The 21,662-nt window shown below is 48.3% G+C and overlaps 1 protein-coding gene across 3 annotated transcripts in view; it reads right to left on the bottom strand.

Annotated features, from left to right (window-relative positions):
• The window catches only part of CUX2 (cut like homeobox 2), a 233,681-nt gene that overhangs the window by 70,711 nt on the left and 141,308 nt on the right, over positions 1 to 21,662 (bottom strand). For all 3 annotated transcript variants that reach the window (XM_081036407.1, XM_081036408.1, XM_081036409.1), the window contains exons 2-3: positions 19,362 to 19,472; positions 15,843 to 15,890 (exon numbers count right to left, since the gene is read on the bottom strand). In XM_081036407.1, coding sequence (XP_080892533.1) covers positions 15,843 to 15,890; positions 19,362 to 19,472 — 159 coding nt within the window. The remainder of the gene's footprint in view (positions 1 to 15,842; positions 15,891 to 19,361; positions 19,473 to 21,662) is intronic.

Here is a 21,662-nt window from a genome sequence, read left to right as displayed (position 1 = left end):
CCCCTTTAGGGCCTGGCCAAAGACTGGGTTGGAGGTGCCATGGAGGAGTCTCCATCCAATCTTGGCTGTCATCTTGTTTAGATTGGAAATAAACTGCCAACCACGGGAGCAAGGCTCATTGGTTTTGAGTCTCCTTCCACAGAGAAAGTGGGGGTTTTGGAAGGTCTTGGTGTACGCAAATCATGTGGAAGAACGAAACAAGATGGCGTCACAGCCCGGCTCGAATAGGCAAGAACTGGAAGGAATCTTCCAGCATCATGAACTTCTTTTTCTTGATTCCAGGCAAAATCCAGACGAGTGGGCTGGCTGAGGTCTGCATGTCTTTAGGGCTTTATAGACCCTGAGGCAGAGGGCTATCTACCATCTCCATTTGCTGAGAATCACTCTCCTGCTCCTCAAGGAGCAAAACCCCAATGTCTGCAGGAGCCCAGCAGTGCTCCAGTACGTGAAGTCGCCACCTGAAGGGGCAAGATGAGAGGGAGAGGCGGACTGTGGGGAGAATGAATGGACAAAATGGTAAGAAACGGGGTGAGGCTGATGGCTAGTTTGCTCGCCTGTGATCTCTGTGACTGGCCATGGCAGCTGACGTCTACACTGAGGCATCTTCCTGTCCATGGCGGATGGCACTGTGAGCGAGGCCAGTGTCGTCGTTACTCCACAAGTTTGAATTTGAGACTGGCTGATTTTGATCTGCCCACGTTATCAGCTTCAATGACTGTGGGGTGAACCTGGGGGCTGAGATGGCCGTGATGGGGGGACACCTTCCACCTACTATGTGTGAGAAAGCTGGTCTACAGAGCGGGCAGGATAAAGGACTTCTCCCCTCTGCAGCAGAAATGACCTACTTGCTTCTGGGCTGTTCTGGTGCCTTGTCCCACCCTCAGGGAAGCCCAGCTGCACTTTCTCTGGCCTCTCAGATGGTCTCAGGACAGTGCTGTGCTCAGGAACATGGGTTCAAATCCCAGCTCCGCCACTAGCTGTGGGATCTTGGGCAAGTCACCTCACCTTGACAGGCCTCAGTTATTTCATCCACAAAATGGGGAAAACACCAATACTGCCCTCCCAGGACTGCTATGAGGATTAAATGACACAATTGTGCATCTGGTACACAGAAAATGCCCCACAAATATCACCATAGCTAATACTATAATAAATTTTCATGTAGGCTAGCTTGGGTAGATTTTTGTTTCTTGCACCCAAGGTTTTCTCTTAAGATGGACCTCTAGCGGCTCTTGGGACTGCCACCTCCCACTTGGAGGCTCAGAGTGGGGTGGGGGGGTGGTCTCCTCTCTTCTCCCAGAAGGCTGGAGACAGAACCTAGATGGAGAGAGAACACAGCCGGAGGTGCTGCATTGCCCCCAACAGCCCGGGCGGCCCCTGCAGTTGCCGTTCCACCACCCACTCAATGCAAAAAGCAACAGGCAAGGCAAACAGATGGCAGAGAGATGGATTTTTTTTCTTTTCCCCTAAATAACAAATTGGGGGGTGGGGGGGAAGGAAAGGAGATGAATAGATTTCCACCAGTTAGGAGATCAAAGAGAAATGGCCATTTTCGCTGGTAAACTTTTCTTAAATGCTGTCCTTGCTCCCGGGCGCGTGCTCGTTCTGGGGCGGGACCGGGAAGGGTCCTCCTTGCTATTGCCTATTGATGTAGCATTAATTTCTTTTTGTTTCCCACTACGGCGTACACCCGACTCAAGGTGAGAGAATGCAACTGGGCTGCGACTTCTCAGATTGATAGATTGTGCTCCTGCGCTGGGTCCGTTTCATGCTTGGTGACTTTGCAGCAAAGCAATTATCACTGTGGAATGCATAATGGCCTAATTAATAACTAATGTCAGGCTGGCCTCTGAGCCATGATTATACCTTAGCAAGCCAACTTCTTTTTCTTTTAAACATTCCGAGAGAAAAATATTATTATAATTGACTGGTTAAATTGTCAAAGTGTCCCTACCCCATGGACACAGGGTGTAGTAAGAAGCATGAAAGCCTGGAATGAAAAGAGGTGTTCCACCGCCAAGCGGCTGTGTGACCTGGCTCAGTGTCTGAGCAGCTCTGCACTTGAGTGTCTGCACCTGTAAACAGAGCCACCTTCCTGGAACTGAGTGGGATTCCTGTCATGAAACCTAGGGCCCCTAATAAATAATGGTTAAGGGCAAGGACTCTGGAGCCAGACTGCCTGGGTTTAAATCTGGCCTCTGCCACTTACTAGCTCTGTGACCTTGGGCAAGTTACCTAACGTCTCTGTGCCCTTGCTCGTCTCATTTGTAAAATGTTGATAACAACAGTATCTAGCCCACAGGGAGGTCATGGGAAACGCTGCTGCCTGGAACACAGTGAGAGTCATAGAGACGTCTGCCAAGATGACTACGTCAACATTCATTTAACAAATACTTGTCCGGCACTTAATGTGTGTCAGGCACCACATACGACCCGGGAACGTGTCTGCAAAGGGCTCCCGCTCTTGGCTATTCCTCTGCCCCTGCCTTAAGCTACAACACCATTAATGCTGCAAATCTCAAGTACTCCAAAGCCTGACTCCTGAGTCAACAACCCCTTTCCACGCCACATACCTCCAAGGGGATTTTCTAGAATAGCAAAAGACTCTGGCACCTCCTCTGCCCACAAGACAAAGTACAGACTTAACTTGGTGTTCAGGACTCCTCTATCCTGCCCAAATGTGTTTCCTGGCCTTGTCTTCTCCCCAACCCCCACATAGGTTTAGTGGCACCAATCACAAAATAACCACTGAAGAATGATTGTTCTTCATTTTAAGCTTTCTGTGTGCTACGCGTTGTGCTTAGCACTTCACACACATCACCACCTTATTTAATCCTCATGACAAACCTGTACACGGGGTACCATTCTACTGATGAGGAAACTGAAGCTCAGAAAGAGGGGAAGTGACTTACCCCAAATCACCAGCCATTGATCAAACTGGGGCTTGAACCCAGGCCTGTCTAATACCAAAGACTATGCTCTTACCATCACACTTCATTCTCCATGTTCCATCCTGCCCAAGTCTTCCTAACCGGAGCTGGGACTTCACCTCCACCAGGAAGTCTTCCCCGATTGCCTGCCTACAAAGTAATCACTTTCATCTTGGCATACCTGGGACATTTTGCTCCTATTTCACATTTGCTTTTTTTCTTAGTGTACAGTGGGTATGGGTTCCCCAGGGGTGGCTTGGTCTCCTTGTTGGACAGAGCTAATTTCTTCTCTTAGCCAGTCCATCACGGAGCAGGGCATTCAGTAGGAGCTTTACAACACTGGTCAAATTGTTAAAAATCCTTCCTTGCTGTTGTTTTGCCACTCCCTGGACTTGGCAGTCTCCTTGAATTCCATCTCCTGTTCACCTGTCCAAAATGTACCAATCCTACTGTGTAAAAGGCTGTGTTCCAGCTCCGTCCTGTTCCCTAATAGCTAATGAGGTAGGTGCCTCATCCATCAGGGAGACCACAGTGCAGCTGACAGGGCTGTGTGCTCACATAACCCTGGTTATTACTCCCCGCTTGGGCACACAATGTTAGGCTATATTCCCAGCCTCCCTTGAAATTGGACATGGCCTTGTAACTGAGTTCTGGCCAAGGGAATATAGGCAGAAATTATGTGGCCATTTCCAGGTCTGGCTCTTGAGAACCTCCCATGAGAGCCACCATGTTTGCCTTTTACCTCACGTACCTACTAAATGAAGGGGACTCTGGGACAAAGTGAAGAGCAGAGCCAGAAGACAGGACGCCTGGATCCCTGAATGACTGCTTGGAGCACAGTCCCCCTTTCCCCATTAGCCAGCACTAGACTGTTGATGAGAGTGAGAAATAAACTCCACTTGTGTTCGGCGTTGTTACTACAAGAAACAGTCGCTATGACTAATGCACACACACACAGGTTCAAATCCCAGCTCTTCTACTTCTTAGATATGTGAGCTTGACATCTCAACTTGAGTCTCAGTTTCCTCCTTATAAAGGAAACAATCATCCCTATCTTAAAATTCTCTAGAATATTCCACAATATCCCAGATGTCAGATAATCAGCCCTGAGTATGGCCCCTAGTAGGGGCTCAAGATATGGAAACCCACTCCTGTCCCCACCACCTGTTTCAGTCCCTGAATCTCAGGGCAGGGCCTCTGGTTGGTTCTGGGACATAGGATTTGGCTGCCCTTAATCTTTACTGCTCCCCACTAACCTCTGGTTTTATGTATATTAATTGTTATTATTTTGTGCTTGTGCTGGGAATAATTTTATTATAGGGCTGGAGTTTATAAATCTCAGGAGGGAAATAAATAAGAGAACTTTGTTTGTTGCAGACCAGTGCCAGGAGGGAGGAGGGTGGAAGGAATTTAGGAGGTGATCTTTAAGGGTGGGGAGGAAATGGGGGCCAGTTTGCCAGGGAGATCTTGGCTCAAGGCTAAGCTGTGCTTGATAGGGTGGATCTGGGGAGTGGGGGTCTAGAGGCTGGGGCACAGATGAGGGCCTGGGGATTCCAGCTACCTCTCCTTGGCTTTCAGTCCTGCAGTTCCCACCTTCCCTCCTGCCTCAGGAAACTTGCATATGCTGTTCCTTTTACCTGGTAAGTCATTCTGCTCTTCCTGTGGCTAGAATGTTCCTACTTTTGCTTCAGTTCACAAGTCACGTCCTCCTGGAAGCCCTCCCTGATATCCCAGGTTACTCTCATAGCCCCAGGGCACAGCTCCTGCTATAGATGGTAATTATACTAGTATATTTACTTGTATGAGTGTCTGAATTACGTCTGTCTTCCCCCAGAAGGTCAGCTCAGGGAGGAAATGGACTTTGTCTTATTTGCTCCTGTGCCTAGAACAGTGCCTGGCACCCAGAAGGTGCTCTGTAAATATTTGTTGAGAAAATGAATGAATGAATAAATGAATGACTAAATCGACTCAATCTCTACTACTCCATGTACACCTAAAAGCAGGAGTCAGCAAACTTTTCCTGAAAAGGGATGGATAATAAATATTTTTGGCTTTGCAGGCCGTACAGGTTGTGATGGGAAAGCAGCCATCGGCAACACATAAATGAATGGGCATGGCTGTGTTTCAATAGAACTTTATTTATAAAAACAGGCTTTGGCCCAAGGGTCATCGTTTGTTGACTGCTGTCCTAAAGCCTGCCATTTGGTCTCACTTGGTACAAGGATTACTTCAGGTAGTATGCTTGGGGCTGGCCTGTAGCAGCTTGCAAAAGCTCATTGTTAGATTTTCAGAAATTCTGCAAGCTGGTTTTTAAACACAGCCATTATTAAAAGTCAAGTCATATAAATAAATTATATTAAAAATAATGATACTACAACATAGAAAAATCTTGAGAACATTATGGTGAGTGAAATTAGCCAGTCATAAAGACAACTACTGTCTGATTTCACTTTTATGAAGTACTTAGAGTAGTGAAAATCATAGAGACAGAAAGTAGATGGTGGTTGCCAGGGGTGGGGAGTTAGTGTTTAATGGGCAGAGTTTGAGTTTGGGAAGATGGACAAAGTTCTGAAGACAGATGGTGGTAATGATGGCACAACAATGTGAATGTACTTAATGTCACTAATCTGTACACTTAAAAATGGTTAAGATGGTGAGTGACTTTTAGGTTATGCATCTTTTACCACAAAAAAACAACACCCTGAAATAAAAGGAAATACATACTCAATACTCATCACTTTCTAACCATGGGATTACCTTTTACTATTCTCTGTGGTTTGAGGATATCTACATCTATCGTAACTGTATGATGGAAATACTAGATATGAGATGCTAATACTGCACATTTCCTCTTAACTCCATATTGGTAGCTTGAATTGGCCACAGTGGGAGTTTTTACACCACTGAAATTGGCAGATGCTACAAATCAGGGCTCCCACAGCCAGCTGTTCAACATTTACCAGCACACCACTGGTTATTTCTGTGTGTCTGTCTCCTCCACTAGATGGTGAGCTTTTAGGGCAGTCTCAAATGTTAGAATCACCAGCAGAAACTTTTAAAATCCTGATGCCCAAGCCTCACACGGGACCAAAAATGCCAGCCACTCTGGGGTGGGACCAGGTCTGTGGGGGTTTTTTTTGGTTTTTGTTTTTAAAGCCGTCAGGAGATTCCACTGGGCAGCCAGGATTGTCTTAGGCAGAGCGTCTAAAACCTTAATGTGCACACAGTTCCCGGGGGTGCTTGTTAAACTACAGACTCTGATTCAGGAGATCTGGGGGTTGGGGGAGGGCAAAACGGCCTCCCCAACGGCGCCACGTCTACTGAACTATGGTGAGCTGCTGGCCTCTGGACTATACTCTGGAACTCACCTTTGAGTCCTACTTTAGTTTGCAAATTCCTTTCAGTGATCCTGTGGGCTCTCTACACCCCCCCCCCCCGGATAAACAGGAGACTGAGGCTGGAGATGAAGTGACTTGCCTAAGGTCACACAACTAGGTTGCAGTGGTGGGGCTTGAACTTGGACCTGGTCTTCCAAGACTCCAAATCCAGCTCCTTTGTGCCACTCTGGGTCTAGGGAGTATATAGACCTGAAACAGCATCCAGGCCCTTCCTTTTCCTGGCTGTGTGACCCTAGGTGGGTTTCTCACCCTCTCTGGGCCTCGTTCCTACCCTCAGGGCATGGGAGGATTAGACTGTAATATTGGATGACCGAGGGCCTCTTGCAGGGGCTGCCTCACAGAGGAAGGTTCCTTTTCTAGTACCTAAACTTGGGGATGGCACTTCAGGGCCCCCACCGTGACCTGAAGAGGTCACGCAGTCCAGCCCTCTGTCTCTGAGCTAGGTCAAAGGGAAGGCAAGTGTGGGCTCTTTCTGGGTGCAATTGCATTTCGCCTTGGCAGCATTCAGCACATCCATGATTAGTTAATATACCGTGGGATGACTTCATAATCATAATCATCGTAATAATCAGGGTAATCCTAGCCTCTGCCACTGATCTAAGTTTTCTTTTCATCAGACATTGCTTTAAGCCTTTACCTCTATTACCTCACTTCATCCTCATATTCACTTTATAAGGTAGGGGCTATTAGAGTCCAATTTTACAAATGAAGAAATCAAGGCACAGAGAGAAAAATCACTTTCCTTAACAGCAGAGTCAGGATCTGAACTCAGGCAGTCTGGCTCCTAAACTGCTACTGACCACTGTACTCACTACGTTGCCTTTCAAATGATGTATATGCACAAAGCACATGTGCATGTCCCGCACTGTATGCTGGGCTCCCCAGGGGCGGGGCGTGTCTGATGTGTTCTCTGCTGTATTCCCAGGGCCCTGCACAGGGTCTGTACATAGTAGGGGCTCAATAAATAGTTTCTGAGTGAAGAAACGCAGGCTTGTTTAATCGCTCCCATCCACATCCTGGCCACGTGAAACTCCATCGTAACCGTGACTGTTACTGTTATTGAGGGAGGGTGGCCGCTAGGCTGGGAGTCCCAGGAGGATGGGAACAGTACCTGGGGTTGCTCACTGCCACATCACCTTGCCATAAGCAGGTGCCAAACAAATGTCTGCTGCAGAGTGAAGTTCTCAGTGGAACGGAGGAGGGAAGTGAGGGTGTGCATGTGCGTTCCAGGGGGGCTGGTGGGCGGGCAAGGGGCGACCACGCTAAATAATCATGATGCTGCGGCCCCGTCTCTGGGAGGCTTATGCTGCATCCAGCGCTTTACCTGTGGGAATCCTCCCAGCCCCCTAGATGGTAGGAACTGTTACCGTCTCCATTTTACAGCCAGGGAGACTGAGGTTCACTGAAAACCCTGGCAAAGGATAGAGCTGGGATGTGAACCGAAGTCTGTGTGACTCAAGGCTTATGTCATTTCTACTCCACTGCAGGTGCCAGATGAATAACGGTGTTCACCTTCTGGACCTTCAACGCTTAGCACAGTTCCTGGCACACAGTAGGTGCTCAACTATTTCTCAAACATGTGAGTCAATAATAGTATTCATCACCTTAGCGCCAGCACCTAGCGCCATGCCCAGCACATAGTAGGTGCTCAATAAATATCTATGCATGGACGCATGAGAGACTGTGTGAATGGCCACACATCCCACGACACCGGCACTGCTGCTGCACTAGCTTTTGCTTTGCTCCCCCCACTCCCGGGCAGACACGAGTGCTGAGATGCTCGGCCGACAGTGCCACGAGATGGATGTGCTCCCTGCGGCCTCATCTCCCCACTGACTGGCCCCACATGGCCTTCCATAATGCAGTCCATTAAAAGGCTTGTAAATTTTCATACACGAAAGCCGACCATGGCGTCAGCATAGACTAATTGTTGTTAAATGTGCGGGAATGTTACCGCCACGCCGCTGGAGCGATCACTCTTTCCAGCTCGGCCCAGACGCCGGCCCATTCCTCTGCAGGCGGAAAGCTTACAACATTCGCACAAGGCCAAAAAGCAATTCGTGTCAAAAAGATCAATAATATAAAAATAAAGCATGAGAATTCTAGTTAAAGGGAATGTCATATAAATATGTGGTGCACGTCCATGATTCCAAGATTAAAAAAATCAATCAATATCGTTCTTTAGATGATGTTATTTCTAATGAGAAATACCCGGAACAACTGCAAATAACTGCTTAACTGGGGGAAAAAAGCATTAATAATTTACTTTATAAGGCATATGATACCGAATGAGAGAGGATTGCTGCTGGTTCCTAATTTGGTTGTAATACGGCGTGACAGGTTCCATGACGCTTTGGTGGGTTCTTAATATAAAATTCAGAAGGATGTTTAGCTCATTAGAAGTTTTACCCCAAGCTGGGCAAGGTAAAGCCAGAGGGACAAGGCTCGGTTATGGGAGCCAAGGAGACTGGCATCATCAACGTTATTAAGTCATCAAAGAGAAGGGCACAGAGAGTGTGTGTGCTCACGTGCAAGCCGGAGGCGGTACGGTGGGACTGAGTCCTCACTGCATCTGACTCAAGCTGCAAGCGACACCCTGTTCATTGAGGACTTCCTATGTGCCGAGTCCTGGGCTGGGTACGCAGACCTGGGTTTGAATCCCAGCTCCTCGACGGGTTGGGCTTCCCTGGCAGGTTCTGCTTGAAAAAGCTCCTCAAAGACACATCTGAAAAGCACGGGTCTGGTGAGCAACGTGGTCCTCCCCAGCCCTCACTACGTACAAGTGTCCAATTCAGGCCTTCAATTGAGAATGTACGTCCTCCGCTCCTCCTGTACCCCCAGGCCCCCTCCACGGGCTCTGTTCAGCCCTCCAAACTGAGGTTTGCATCTCCCATCATCTCTGCTGGTGAAGAGCTGTGTGAGCTTGGGCAAGAGACTTGACCTCTCAGGGCCTGGTTTCTCACCTGTCACAGGTGACACCGGCGGCACCTCCCTCGCAGTGTTGCTGGAAAGGAATGATGCAGGAGAGGCATTGCTAAGTGCTCCGTAAAGGCTGCTGGCTGACACCCCAGCCTGAATCACCTCTCCACCAGGTGCTGGGTACTGAGCGTCATTTATCTCATCTGAGAAATGGGGGCAAGCAGACACCTCCTCCTGGGGCTCTTGGGAGGCTCGACATGATGGGGTGAGTCTCAGCTCATCTGCCAGGAACGCCACTGAAAGGGCAAGGAGTGCTCACTACGTGCTGGGCTTTGTTCTCGGGCCTGTTCAAGTATCGACCCATTTCCCTCTCACATGGATCCTAGGAGGTGGGTCCTATTAGCATCTCCATTTAAAAGCCAAGGAGGATGTTAACTAGACTTTCTGTGGTGATCACTTTGCAATATATACAAATATGAAATCACTACGTGTACACCTGATACTAATATAATGATGTATGTCACTGAAACCTGAATTTAAAGAAAAGGAAACCGAGGCCTAGAGAGGTTAGATGGCTCGCCCTGGGTCACATAGCCGCAAAGTGGATGAGCTAGGATGCAAGCCTGTGCCATCGGTCCACAGCCCACCTTGCCCCCACTGCTCATCTTCCCTGGTGGGTCCCGCTGGTCAGTGAGGCCACTTCTCCCCAGCATTGCCAGCTGGTCAGGCCTTCACATGTCTAACGGCTATTGTGGCCCTGAGGGGGCCCCACTTACAAAGAAATGGCCATGCCAGTGTTGGGAGCGACAGGGAAAGGGTAATTTAGAAAGGGAGAGAATTATGACATCAAAGAGCAAATAATGTTAAAAGGCAAAAAAAAAAAAAAAAAGCCCCGTAATTAAATTGCAGCTCAAAGGGAAGGGGAGGAGTCCTGCAGGCAGAACAGGAAGGGAACACAGGGACCAATCAGGACGCCGCATGCAGGGCTGGGTGGGTGGGCCCAGACATGGAGGGACGTGCCCTCTCAGATGATCTGGGCTTGAGGAACCCTCCATGCCCTGCTCAGGCATCTCAGCTACAGGAACACAAATCGATTCCTTGGGGATCTTGTCCAGGGTGAGGACCCCCTTCCACCGCCACTGCCTGGGAGAGAAAAGCAGGGGGTCCTTAGTGTCTGGGACTGGGCCCGTTGTTGGGGGAAGACAATGATGATCTCAGGCTCTGGGGACTGAATGTGGGAAGTGAGCAGGGGCTCGGGTGGGGTGTGGGGTCTCAAGGAGGTACAAGCAGTACAGTCTCCTCCTCTGTCATCTTAGAAAAGCCCATGTCCCCCGGTCCCCACCATGCCATCTGATTAGCAGCTCGAGGGATCCTGTTAAAACCTGAGGCTGAGCTGGTCCCTCCTCTGCTCTAAAGTCTCTCATGGCTCCCACGTCATTCAGAGTCACAGCCAAAGTCCTTGAAATGGTCCCAAGGCCCTGAGAGGTCTGGTGCAAAACTATGACCAATGCTAAGTACCACACTAGAGAAGTGTAGGAGCCATGCTGTGCAAGAGGAGGGGGGCGTGCCAAGCCTAACCCAGGGGCTTGGTTGGTCAGGGAGGGCTTCCTCACGCCCTGAGCATCCGATCTTCGAAAAGAGTTAATCAGGCAAAGAGATGCATTCCAGGCAGACAGAACAGCAAGTGCAAACATGCTGAGGTGTGAATGAGCTGGGCCGTCCTGGCCAAGGGCAGAGGCAGAGGCAGGCAGGGCCCAGATGGCAGAGGGACCCACTGGCTTTAGATTTCTGCCCTAAGGGCTTTCTTCAACCTGCACCACACTCCTGGGCCTGAATTCTCATGTGTCCTCAGTTCTCTCCTTGCCTCAGGTATAGACTTGGACAATGGGTAGATGTTAGACATCGTGTCTCTGAGCCTGTTTCCTCATCTGTAAAAAAGGGGATAATCATAGGACTTCTCTCTGATAGAAATATCGTGAAGAACACACGAAATAATCATTAAAAAGTGTGCACAGATACAGAGAACATTTTGATGGGTGCCAGATGGGCCGGGGGTTGGGGGGTTGGGTGAAGGGATTAAGAGGTACAAATTGGGTAGTTACAATATAGGCATGGGCATGCAAAGTACAGCCTAGGGAATACAGACAATGACGTATAACTATGTATGGTGTCAGGTGGGTACTAGATTATAGGGGTGATCCCTTCTACCACTTTCTATTGGTCAAAGTAGACACGAGCCCAGATTCAAAGGATGGAGACACAGGCTCTGTTTGTCGATGGGGGAGTGCCAGGACACAGTGCACACGTGCATGGGACAAGAGGCGTTGTGCAGCCACCATGGAGCTGCGTGCAGATGTAAAGCTCCGTGAACAGGTGGAACCTCTGGGAGAAAACCAACAGGCCTCCCACAGCTCTTGACATGATTACTGGAAGTCATTTCAATCACAGGGACTAAACTCTAGGGACAGTCCTTGAGGGCAGGGATGGTATCTCACTACCTTTGGACCTTCCACAGCCCTCACCTGGAGCCTGGCACACAGTAGGTACTCCACAAGTATTTGAGTGGACCTGCAAGGTGCCAAGTAGAGGGTGGCCCTTGTGGGAATGGCACAAATGCTTGCCCTCCCCCACACAAAGGAGGGTCAAGTTGACAACAGGTTGACCTTCCCTGGTCCCAGCACCTGGAACACCAGCTGTAGGGTCTCGTTAGGGTCTCCATGAATGTTTGTTGAGTGCATAAATGATTGCATGGACTCAACTGGCGAGGATTATATCTCTTGGTAAGTGGCGTCCCGGCCTGCTCTTTGAGCTTCTAGAAAGTGGTCATGCCACAGGAATGCCCTCCGACCCTGAGAAGGCATGGAGAGAAGACCAAATATACCCACCATGATAAGAACACATGACTTGCTGGCCACTCAAAAGAAAACTGAACTTCATGCAATCCCACGAGCCGTCATAATTTACAGATGAGGATACAGTGGCTCAGAGAAATGAAGTCACTTGCCAAAGCCACACCAGCAGTGTTAGGATGCATGGGACTCAGACCCTGCTGTCTGACTGCCACCACCTCCTGCCTTCCCTGGGGGGTCAGAGCTCATGTCAGCCCCCCTGGATTCCCAAACTGCTGTGTTTCGATCAGGCCCAGATAAATGTGTCTGTTCCACATTTATTGGTTTGCCATCACACAGTCCACACCCCCTTCTTGATGGAAGACCAAGGAAACAGGAGGGGGGCAGGGAATCTAGCAGTGGCCCTGCCTTCTTCCTGCCTGGGCCAGTGCACACCCTCCATAGAAAAGTTTCACCTCCGCTTTAGCATAACAAAACTTTTAATTTAGATGTTTTCATCTCTCTCTCCAAGTAAAAATAAGTTTAAAATAATGACTGTAATAAATGAAGGTAATTAATTGTAGTTTGTTCCTTTACTGTCTAGTCAGCTTAATTTTACCTTTTCAACTAATAATGAGAAAATAATTTTTGTGCTCAGAGGGTTAATGATATGTAACTGCGAGAACTGCTAATTGCATGTTGCAATCCATCCATCAACAACCCCATCTGTGCGACTTGATTATGTTTGCTAAATTATTGCTTTGAATTATCTTTCATAAAGCAACTTTTGTAATTAGCGGGGCTTTCGTCTTGCTCTTTTCTCTGCAAGCAAGGATATTCAAACTTTGGCCATTTCAAGCTGTCTCCATTAAGCCACCTTCTCTGGCTGTCTTTGTTTCCCTGAGCAGGGGGAATCAAGCCTGTCCTTTAAGCAATCAAGGCGGAGAGGGAAAGCTTCCTTGGTTCACAGCAGGGCAAATTCACTTCCTCTCCCCTCCTGCCAGCATCAAAAAAAATAAATAAATAAATAAAGAAAGAAAGAAATAAAGAAAGGAAAAAAAGACCCACACTCAAGTATGTAGTATGAAAATACAAAAAGGATGCCTAGATTCTGCATACACATGGCTGGTGGAGTAAAATTAAGGGATGAACTTGAACATGTTATATTTCAACAGGAGGCCAGTACTGGGGAAGAAGGAATGACGGTATGATTTTCAGCCCTGGCGTTTTATGGGCTAGTTTATGGGACTCAGGAAGGTGTTAGCCTCGGGAATATTCCTGGGAGGTGATTAATGCCCCCTTGGGAATCCTCAGCTCTGAGCCCAGAGCCCGGTGGATCGCAAGAGGGAAGCAGCATAAAGGATGAACCTTCATTAAAAAAATTAAAATGAAAATCAAATTTGGATTATGAACGGCCTATGCGTGTGCAGTTTGTTCTGGATGAAGACGATGCTTTTTATTAACACCCTTCTTTGGCGGCGTGTCTCCCCCGGGGCGTGGGGAGGGACATGGCTGCCGCCATGGATTAGTCAATAGATCATGAGGAAAGCAGGGGTTTCGGGAATAAAACTCCAGACAAATGCAGTCTTTTTGGTACATTAAAGGGACAATGGAAAGCCCTCTTAAGAAAATTAACGAAGTTCTTTGAAGATCCCCAGCTATTAAAACAGTGTCTATTCAACATGCCGCATGGGTTTGGAAATGAGAATTTGGCTTTGTCTCTCCTTTTGGTCCCACTCAGACCTTCTTTCCCCCAACACTCATTGAGCACCAACTGTGTGCCAGACATCCTGGCAACTGCCTCCACGCTGCTTGTTCTTTAAATCCTTACTATTAGTCACATTTGCCAGAGGAGCACAGCTGTAGCTCTGAGAGGTCGTGTAAGCAGCAGCGCCGGGATTCAAGCCCACGTCTGAGCCCCACAAGCACGCGCTTCCCCGGCACTTAGATCTTCTCTGGATCACCACCCAGACCGAATGTTTAACTCTTTCTCCCACTGAAATGATGATATAAGTCATGTCTGTTTCCTACACGGACAGAAAGGCTCCTTCTTTTGGATAAAAAGTCTTAAACACCTAAGAAGGAGGCAGATTGCAGCCGTGGCATGGTGACGGCCAAATAAATCTATATTGGAGGCCACTGATAAGAGGAATAAAAAAATAACCAAGACTTCTAATACGCAAGGCAATGTTCTAAGAACTCTATGGGTATTAACTTTGTTCTTCCTCCATTACAACCCTAAGACGTAGGTATAATTATTATCCAATTTTACAGATTTTGAAACAGGCACAGAGAGGTCAAGTAAGTTGCCTAAGGTTAAACAGCTAATAACTGGCAAAGGGAGGATTCAAACCCAGGTTGACTCCAGTGTCTGTGCTTTTTACTCCCTAGCAGCTTTCTGTGTGCCAGGCATTACATTAAACCCTTTCCCTGCATTATATCACAGTCCATCCTCAAAACAACATGGAAAGATCTGTAGTGTCTTTATTCCCATTTAGCAGATAGGGAAAATGAGGCTGTAAGTGGCTAAGAGAAGCTCCACCACACCAACCTGAGCAATGGAACACCCGAGAAGGTGACACTATACCAATAGCTCGATGCCGGTCTTTGGGCTGGGCAGAGGGGTCAGCTGCCTGAAGGCTTGTATGCTGAGTGCCCCTCCCAGGACCAGGAGTTGGCAGATGGGGACCTCTTTTTTAAAACTCACAAAGCCATGACAACATATCCCCAACATTATTGGTCTTTTTTTCCCCTCTCCCTTACAGCTCAGGCAACTCACAACCCAATGAATCAATACTGAATGGCCCTATAAATAAATAAGCACATCAGTCAACTCGGTAATAAAATGAAGGGATGAAAAATATGGAAATCAGCGACATTTGTGTAAGCCCAGTTATTGTTTACTTTAATATTGCCTTCTGTGCTTACGCGGTTCCAAAGAGACAGATTTAAAGTAATGTGGTGCGTGGCGGATGACAGACCGAAAACGCATCTCTGCCAGTGAGCTCCGAGAAAGGGCCAATCCTTCCAGGGTCCCACCTGAATCCAGGGGGAGACCGAGAAGAACCCCCTAAAGACAGAATATTTCAGAAATGGCCTCCCCTTCTGCTCTCCTGCCTCGGTGTAGTTCCACTCTTTTCCTAGCCTACCCCCTGCACTAGCCGGACAAGTGGACGCGTTCAGAATCCTCATCACAAAGTCAAGCCAAGAGGAAACATGGGGGAGGTCCAGCCCCATCCCAGGGCTCCAGGAAGGCAGGACAGCTCAGCTGCTGCCAAAGAGGGTCCCATGGGTGGGCAGGAAAGAATGCGAACAATGTGGATTTTACACTCAGAGGGTGGGTTGCTAGAGAGGATTTCAGGATAGGCGGGTACCTGTTTGGACTTATCTGCAAGGCTTCCTTAGATAATCACAGCAGAACGGAATGCCAGGGAGAGCAAAGGTTACCGAGTACAAACCTCCAACAATGAGAAACCAGCCTGGAAGGGGAGGTGGTTTGTTCAAGGTCACAGATAACTATATGTAGCAGAGCCCGTGTAAAGTTGGGTGACATCTGGGGCGAGGGAGATTTCTTGGGATCAGACACCGGAACCCCATGAAACACAACACAGAAGCCAAGCTTCTCATGACACCATTGCCTGATCTGGAGGAAATGGGGCCCAGCAGTGTCTCCCAAACCTCCAGAGGCTGCTGGGCTCCTCGGGCCACACCAGGTGGGACAGGAGAGGGAGCTGGGTTTGGGATATGCCACGGGCCTTGGGTCTTACCTCAGCTTGGAAGCTTTTTAATACAGGAGCCACCATCTCTCTGATTTCCTGAAAAAGAGATCAGCGAAGAGTTCACTACAATGCCAGCTGGGACAGCCCATGGCCCCTGCTTGCAGCTCACTGCGGTCCCCCCAGGTCAGCCTTTCCCAAATGTGTCCCATGGGACCTGTGCTCAATGGAATTTGTAAGGATTCCTCATATCTACACCTACACCTACACACACACACACACACACACACACACACACACACACACACACACACGGGGACACAGCAAGTCCAGTCTTTGGAGCCTTTAATATAATGCACAATGGGAATTTCTCGAAGAGCGACAGAGGACGCAGCGTTTCCCAAGTGGATCTGATTATGAAATGCTCTTTGATGCAAAGACCTCTGTGGGACTGGTGGTCCATCGTGGGATGCTCTTCGGAGCAGGGCCTGATGAGGTGACCCAGTTCTCACACTCAGGGACATGTCACTGAAGTCCCTTCGTGAAAACCTACTGACTTTTAGGCAGTGCACAGGGGCCGTCTCCCTCAGATGGCCATCTTTGCTTCCCCACCCAGAATTTTAGCAACATCACTCTGTACTCGTCTTTCCTTCCTCACGAGAACGTGCCGTTTCTGGGGGCTTGGCTGGGTCACCCCTTGGGGCGCCCAGCTCAGACGGGGCTCTATAAATGTTTGATGAACTCGATGGCATAGGGCTGTCTTCAAAGGGAGCCTCCTATTTCTGGACCCTAATTTCTTGCCTTTCACAAGTGGCCTTGAGGTTCCCAGCCCCAGAGCTGCCCTGGTGGACCAGGTGAGTTCTCCCCATCACACAAGAGAGGCTATTAGAACCAAGTCTCCTGAGACCCCAACTCTACATGCTCTAGCTTCCTCTGAGACCCACTGGTAACTCCCCCAACCCTGTCAGCCACGGCTCAATGGAAATCCCCGTGGGAAGAAGAGCTGTGGGGAGCTCAAGAGTGTGGGCAGGGTGGGAGCAGCAGAGAGAAGCGGACAGGAAGACAGGGGCAGAAGAATACATATGTTCAGGTAGAGAATAAGGTGGTGTTGCTTCTGCCATGGAAAAGATCCCTCTTCTGAATCCTGGGGTCCTCTTCTCACTGATCATGCCCCAGGGCTTCTCCAAGCCACTGATATACGATGTATGTTGGGGATCTTCAGGAGGGACAATGGGGAACCCAGTGGATCTGATCCCAAGGAACCACAGACACACGCACGCAGCACTGGGAAAGGCAACGTGAAAACCTAGGTCGTAGCTTGTGAACTCAAATGTGGGCAGAGGCCAGGCAAAGTGGACATGAGGGTGGCAGGCTGGGAGGTCCTGTGGCAAATCTCTGGGGGAACAGGAGTCCAATGGGGTGGCAGCTGCTCAGCTCTGCCTGGTGACTGGCACGTGGGCATGGAGCCTCTGTGTGGCCAGATTTAGCAAACAGACTCAAAGACACTGGTCATCCAGGTTTTTGGGTGAAATCTTCTGAGATGATAAACACTGGCAACTTGCTGTAAAATTTACAAGACTTTACACACCAAATAAAACATTCGGGCCGGACAGCTTTGGTCAGGTTCAGGAAATGTCGGGGGCAGCCCCCTGAGTACACGGGCCCCGAGGCTGAGGCTCTGAGCAGGGCAGGCTTGCTTGAGGCGCTGCAGGACCGAGTGGCGCAGCTGGCACTTGATGCAGGTCCCAGACTCCCCAAACCGGCTCATCTCATAACCCCTCATTCAAGTGAGTTTAGGGGGTTCAAACTGAGGCTCCATGGGAGGGGGCAGCAGGACCTTGGGCCAGTGCCCTTCTGCTTACCCCTTGGGGGAAGATGAGCAAAGGCACAAGCAGGAAGTGAGCTGGGCACCAGCCAGATGATGCTCTTAAATAAAGCCTTGGCATGACTCTCCCCCCATCAGGAGAGACGAGTTCCAAAAATGAGAATTTTCAGAGGCACGACTATAATAGGAATGGAAACTTATTCCTCCTAATTACATAATTGCATAATTATGCAGTATTAGAATTATGTAAGCCCCACTCGAGGCTTAAAACCTGGCCTGGATTTCCCTCCTCACCTGGGGGTTCCCATGTGGCCTGGGGGAAGGACAAGATGAGGGGCTGTGAAGATCTGGGGCCCTTTCAGCTCTGCTTCCAAGACTGGAGAGTCAGAGGAAAAGCTTCTGGTACTCATTCTGGGCAGAAAACCCAGTTTAAAGACCAAGCTGTTCTCTGTTCTAGGAGGGAAGGCCAGGTTACTTAGTGTCCCCATTCTTAGCTCCCGGAATCAAACCAAGGACTTTCTGAAGCCACAACATACGCAACACGCTCAGATCCGAGATTGCTACCCCCTCTCTAAGCACCACGGCCCCGGCTCTCTAACCTAAGATCTCTCCCAGACTTGCTCCACGGACAAGTTCTAGCTGGATCCTGCTTGCCTCACTTGCCTTGAAGAACCAAAGATGTTTATGACTTGTGTGAGGAGGATTTCACATCTAAGAGACTGACCCCTCTGCTCGTGGGGCCCAATTTTGGGGTAGGCCTGCCTCTTCTCCATCTTTTCATGGACCCCTCCTCCATCAGCGGGATGGCATCAGGACCCATGGATGATTCCAACAGGCAGAGTGGAACCACCATCTCCAGGCTGGATACCTCCAGAATGCGGGATTCCGCCCACCCTCCTCCAAAATCCAGGCCACCTGGGCAGATTCGGACAGAGAGCTTAACTAAACTCTGCTGACCACACAAGCACAGTTGGCTTTCAGGGTGGTCGGGGTCTGTTTCCCATAATAGCTCTGATATGCCACATCCCTGCCAATGTTATAGGAAGTCAGAAGGCTTTATTTTCCCTATTTGTGTTTACTTTATCATTAAAAAATATTGAGAGGCAACAGCCAGCCTCTCAACAGATAGAGGAGGGAAAGGAATTCACACATTCGCCCCTGTAAAGAACAGAAACAAGTCCTTTCAAGTCTGTTCCCCTGGGGGGGCCCTTACACTGCTTAGGGCTGGTCATTATCTGGACCACCCTCATGGCAGCTGGGAAAAACAAAGCTGGTGGCTGGAGTTGTCAGGAGGAGGTGGAGGGGGAGAATGAGGCACGTATATGGGGGTGGGTAGGAGGCAGTTTCAGAGATGGAGGGAAGGATGGACGGGAGGGGGTGGCGGAAGCTGTCATCTCCCAGACGCCAATGGAAAAGCAAAATAACATGAACAACTCTAGACAGATTACTTTTGCCATGAAGGCCAAGCATTTGACTTAGGTATGAATGTGGGGAGAAGGGATTTTTATAGAACCCTCAAAAACAATGCCTTCAGTGGAGAAGCGTCCTGCCCTTACTTCAGACAACACCGCTGAGCACCACTGTACCAAGAGACTCTGAAAGGCTGGGGGCTGTAATTTTTCTTTGGGGCTAATTAGCTTCTTTTCTTGTTAGTCACTTATGTCTACAGTTTTCAAAATATAGTTTGAACAGAGAAAAATCTGCATTCGTACTGAGTTAATTCTATCACAGCAAATATACTGTACCTCAGGTACATTTTTCTTAAATTCCCGACGGAGTTCAATTAAATGTTTATGAGAATGTTCACTCTCCTCCTGCCGCGCAGACAGCTCGGAAGCGACGGAATTAAGCTCCTTCTGGAACAATAAAGAAAAAAAAAAGAGAGAGAGAGAGAGAGAGAGAGAGAGAAAGAGAGAGAGAAAAGATTTTTTCCCCCTCCTTTTCCTTTTTAATCATCGCACAAAACAGCATTCCGAACAAGTTTTCTTAACTTACAAAGCTGAGAAAAGACAGGATATTGACTCCTCGCATGAATGAATAATTTACGAAACTGGGGATGCAACCCAAAAAAATCCAGGACAGCTCTTTTCTTGCCGGTGGGACGTCAGGCCAGATCAATAGTCTCCCAGAAAGTTGGGTGGAGTTGTTTTTTTCATCCCTTCCCCACCTCCTGCCCCACCTCTTAAATTTCCAAAGGAGTGATGGCATAAGCTTGTCAGTAACTGTGGAAAACATCTCCAAACCGTGTCAAAATAGTAAAGTGTGGCATATTGTATGGGCATATTATAGTATAAGAAAGTGCTGTCGACAGCTTTCATATATCAGAGGTGGGAACTGTTCCAACTATGACTTACTTACATTTAAGGGTTCATAAATACGCCTTTTAAGATATAGATGGCTTTTTAATTTCAGTAGATTTTGGAAAAATGAAGGTGCCAATAAGAAGCAAGCTGACCTTTTGTGTATCCTGCAGTAAATCATTTAAGGTTCACTTCAAGTATAAGAAATATTTCATTGAAGACTCCTGGATTCAGAAGAAATGGATTAGATGGTGCCTGGCCTGCTTATGTGCCATGAAGGCCTCAGACCAGATTTGCACAGGACATACCATGGAGGGGGAAAAAGGAGAATGAGGGATGAGGGGGGGCAATCCAACTCACACACGCCACAGACAATGTCTGCTGGTTCTACATGTATATTTGATCACCCCTCTTGTAGCTTTCTTCACTTTGATGGTGATAGTTTTACGAGAGGAGTACAATTCACCAAGAGTTGTCATGGATTTCATTTGCATAATTCAAGCAATGCTCTGTTTATGTGGTCTGCTGCTTTCTTGCACCATCCCAAGATGGGCTTTTTTTCTGGACCATAGCTCGAGGAGCATTTCTCTATTTATCACCCGATTATATCTGCAGCAATCAAGCCCTATAATTTCCTAAATCCGGTGATGCAATAAATTTCTGCAATCAGATTTATTAAAAACACACACGCAGATGCGAGAGTGTATTTCTAGGGTGAACTCTTTAATCTAACATATGTATGACGAGGCTCGGCACCGTGTTGAAAGACCCCATTTGTCATAGCTAATACGCATTCATCTTGCACACACAATGAAACACTTTTACCGTTAGATAATGAAATAAAAGTACTATTAACCCGCTGCAAATCCTTTTCCCTCTAAGAGACGAAATGCATGGTAATTGTCTTATATCATGTCTGAGAGTCGGTAAATCTGCTCAATAGCAGTTCACCATAGCACCATAAACCTCATACCCATCGAAGGCTGGAGAGCCTACCCCAAAGCCGGGATAAGTGTGTCTGCCTATGGAGCCTTTGGGAGAAATTTGGGAGGGTATTTCTATTTCTGGAGCAACGTCTAACCTCTTTGCAGGATCATAAGACTAGAAGGGAGAAGGTCGAGGCATAAAGACAGTGATTAAAATCCGAGGGGCATGGGATTCAGACTGCAGTGCTCTCCAAGGTGCTGAAATCAATTCCGGGCCACAGAAGCGGGTACAGGAACTTGAGGGCTTGGGGGCCTAGGGTCCAAATGCCCCATGGAATTTTGAGCCACGGAGGAACCAGGTGTTGTGAGTGAGTGAGTGAGAGAGAGAGAGAGAGAGAGAGAGAGAGAGAGAGAGAGAGAGAGAGAGAGAGGAGAGAGAAACAGTTTCTAACAGTCTATCAAGGTAACAGAAGAAAACAGGGTGACTTCTGGTTTATCACCATTTAAAAACGTCATAGTTTCCAATAGAGAAACCACAACCAAACCCCGCGTGACTGGGGGGAGATCTGTATTTGCAGCAACAGGACTAATCCAAGGTAGAAGAACACCAAACAGGTGGTGCAGCCAGGTGGACAGAACCTCACCAGGCAGGAGAGTAGTAACTCTCCAGGGAGTGTCATGGTCAATTTAAGTTGTGGCTGAGAGCGCACAGTTGTTCTTAGATTTTCTTTTCTATCTTGAAGACAAAGATGTGATTTTCACATTGCTGCAGGACAATCAGAATGGGACTTGAGATGACTAACTTGGTTTTGGATTATCA

The sequence above is a fragment of the Rhinolophus hipposideros genome (assembly GCF_964194185.1).
Source record: "Rhinolophus hipposideros genome assembly, chromosome: 24".
In the NCBI taxonomy this organism is placed as follows: Eukaryota; Metazoa; Chordata; class Mammalia; order Chiroptera; family Rhinolophidae; genus Rhinolophus; species Rhinolophus hipposideros.
Note: the sequence above shows the minus strand (reverse complement) of the source record. Positions and strands in the feature narration are given on the sequence as shown.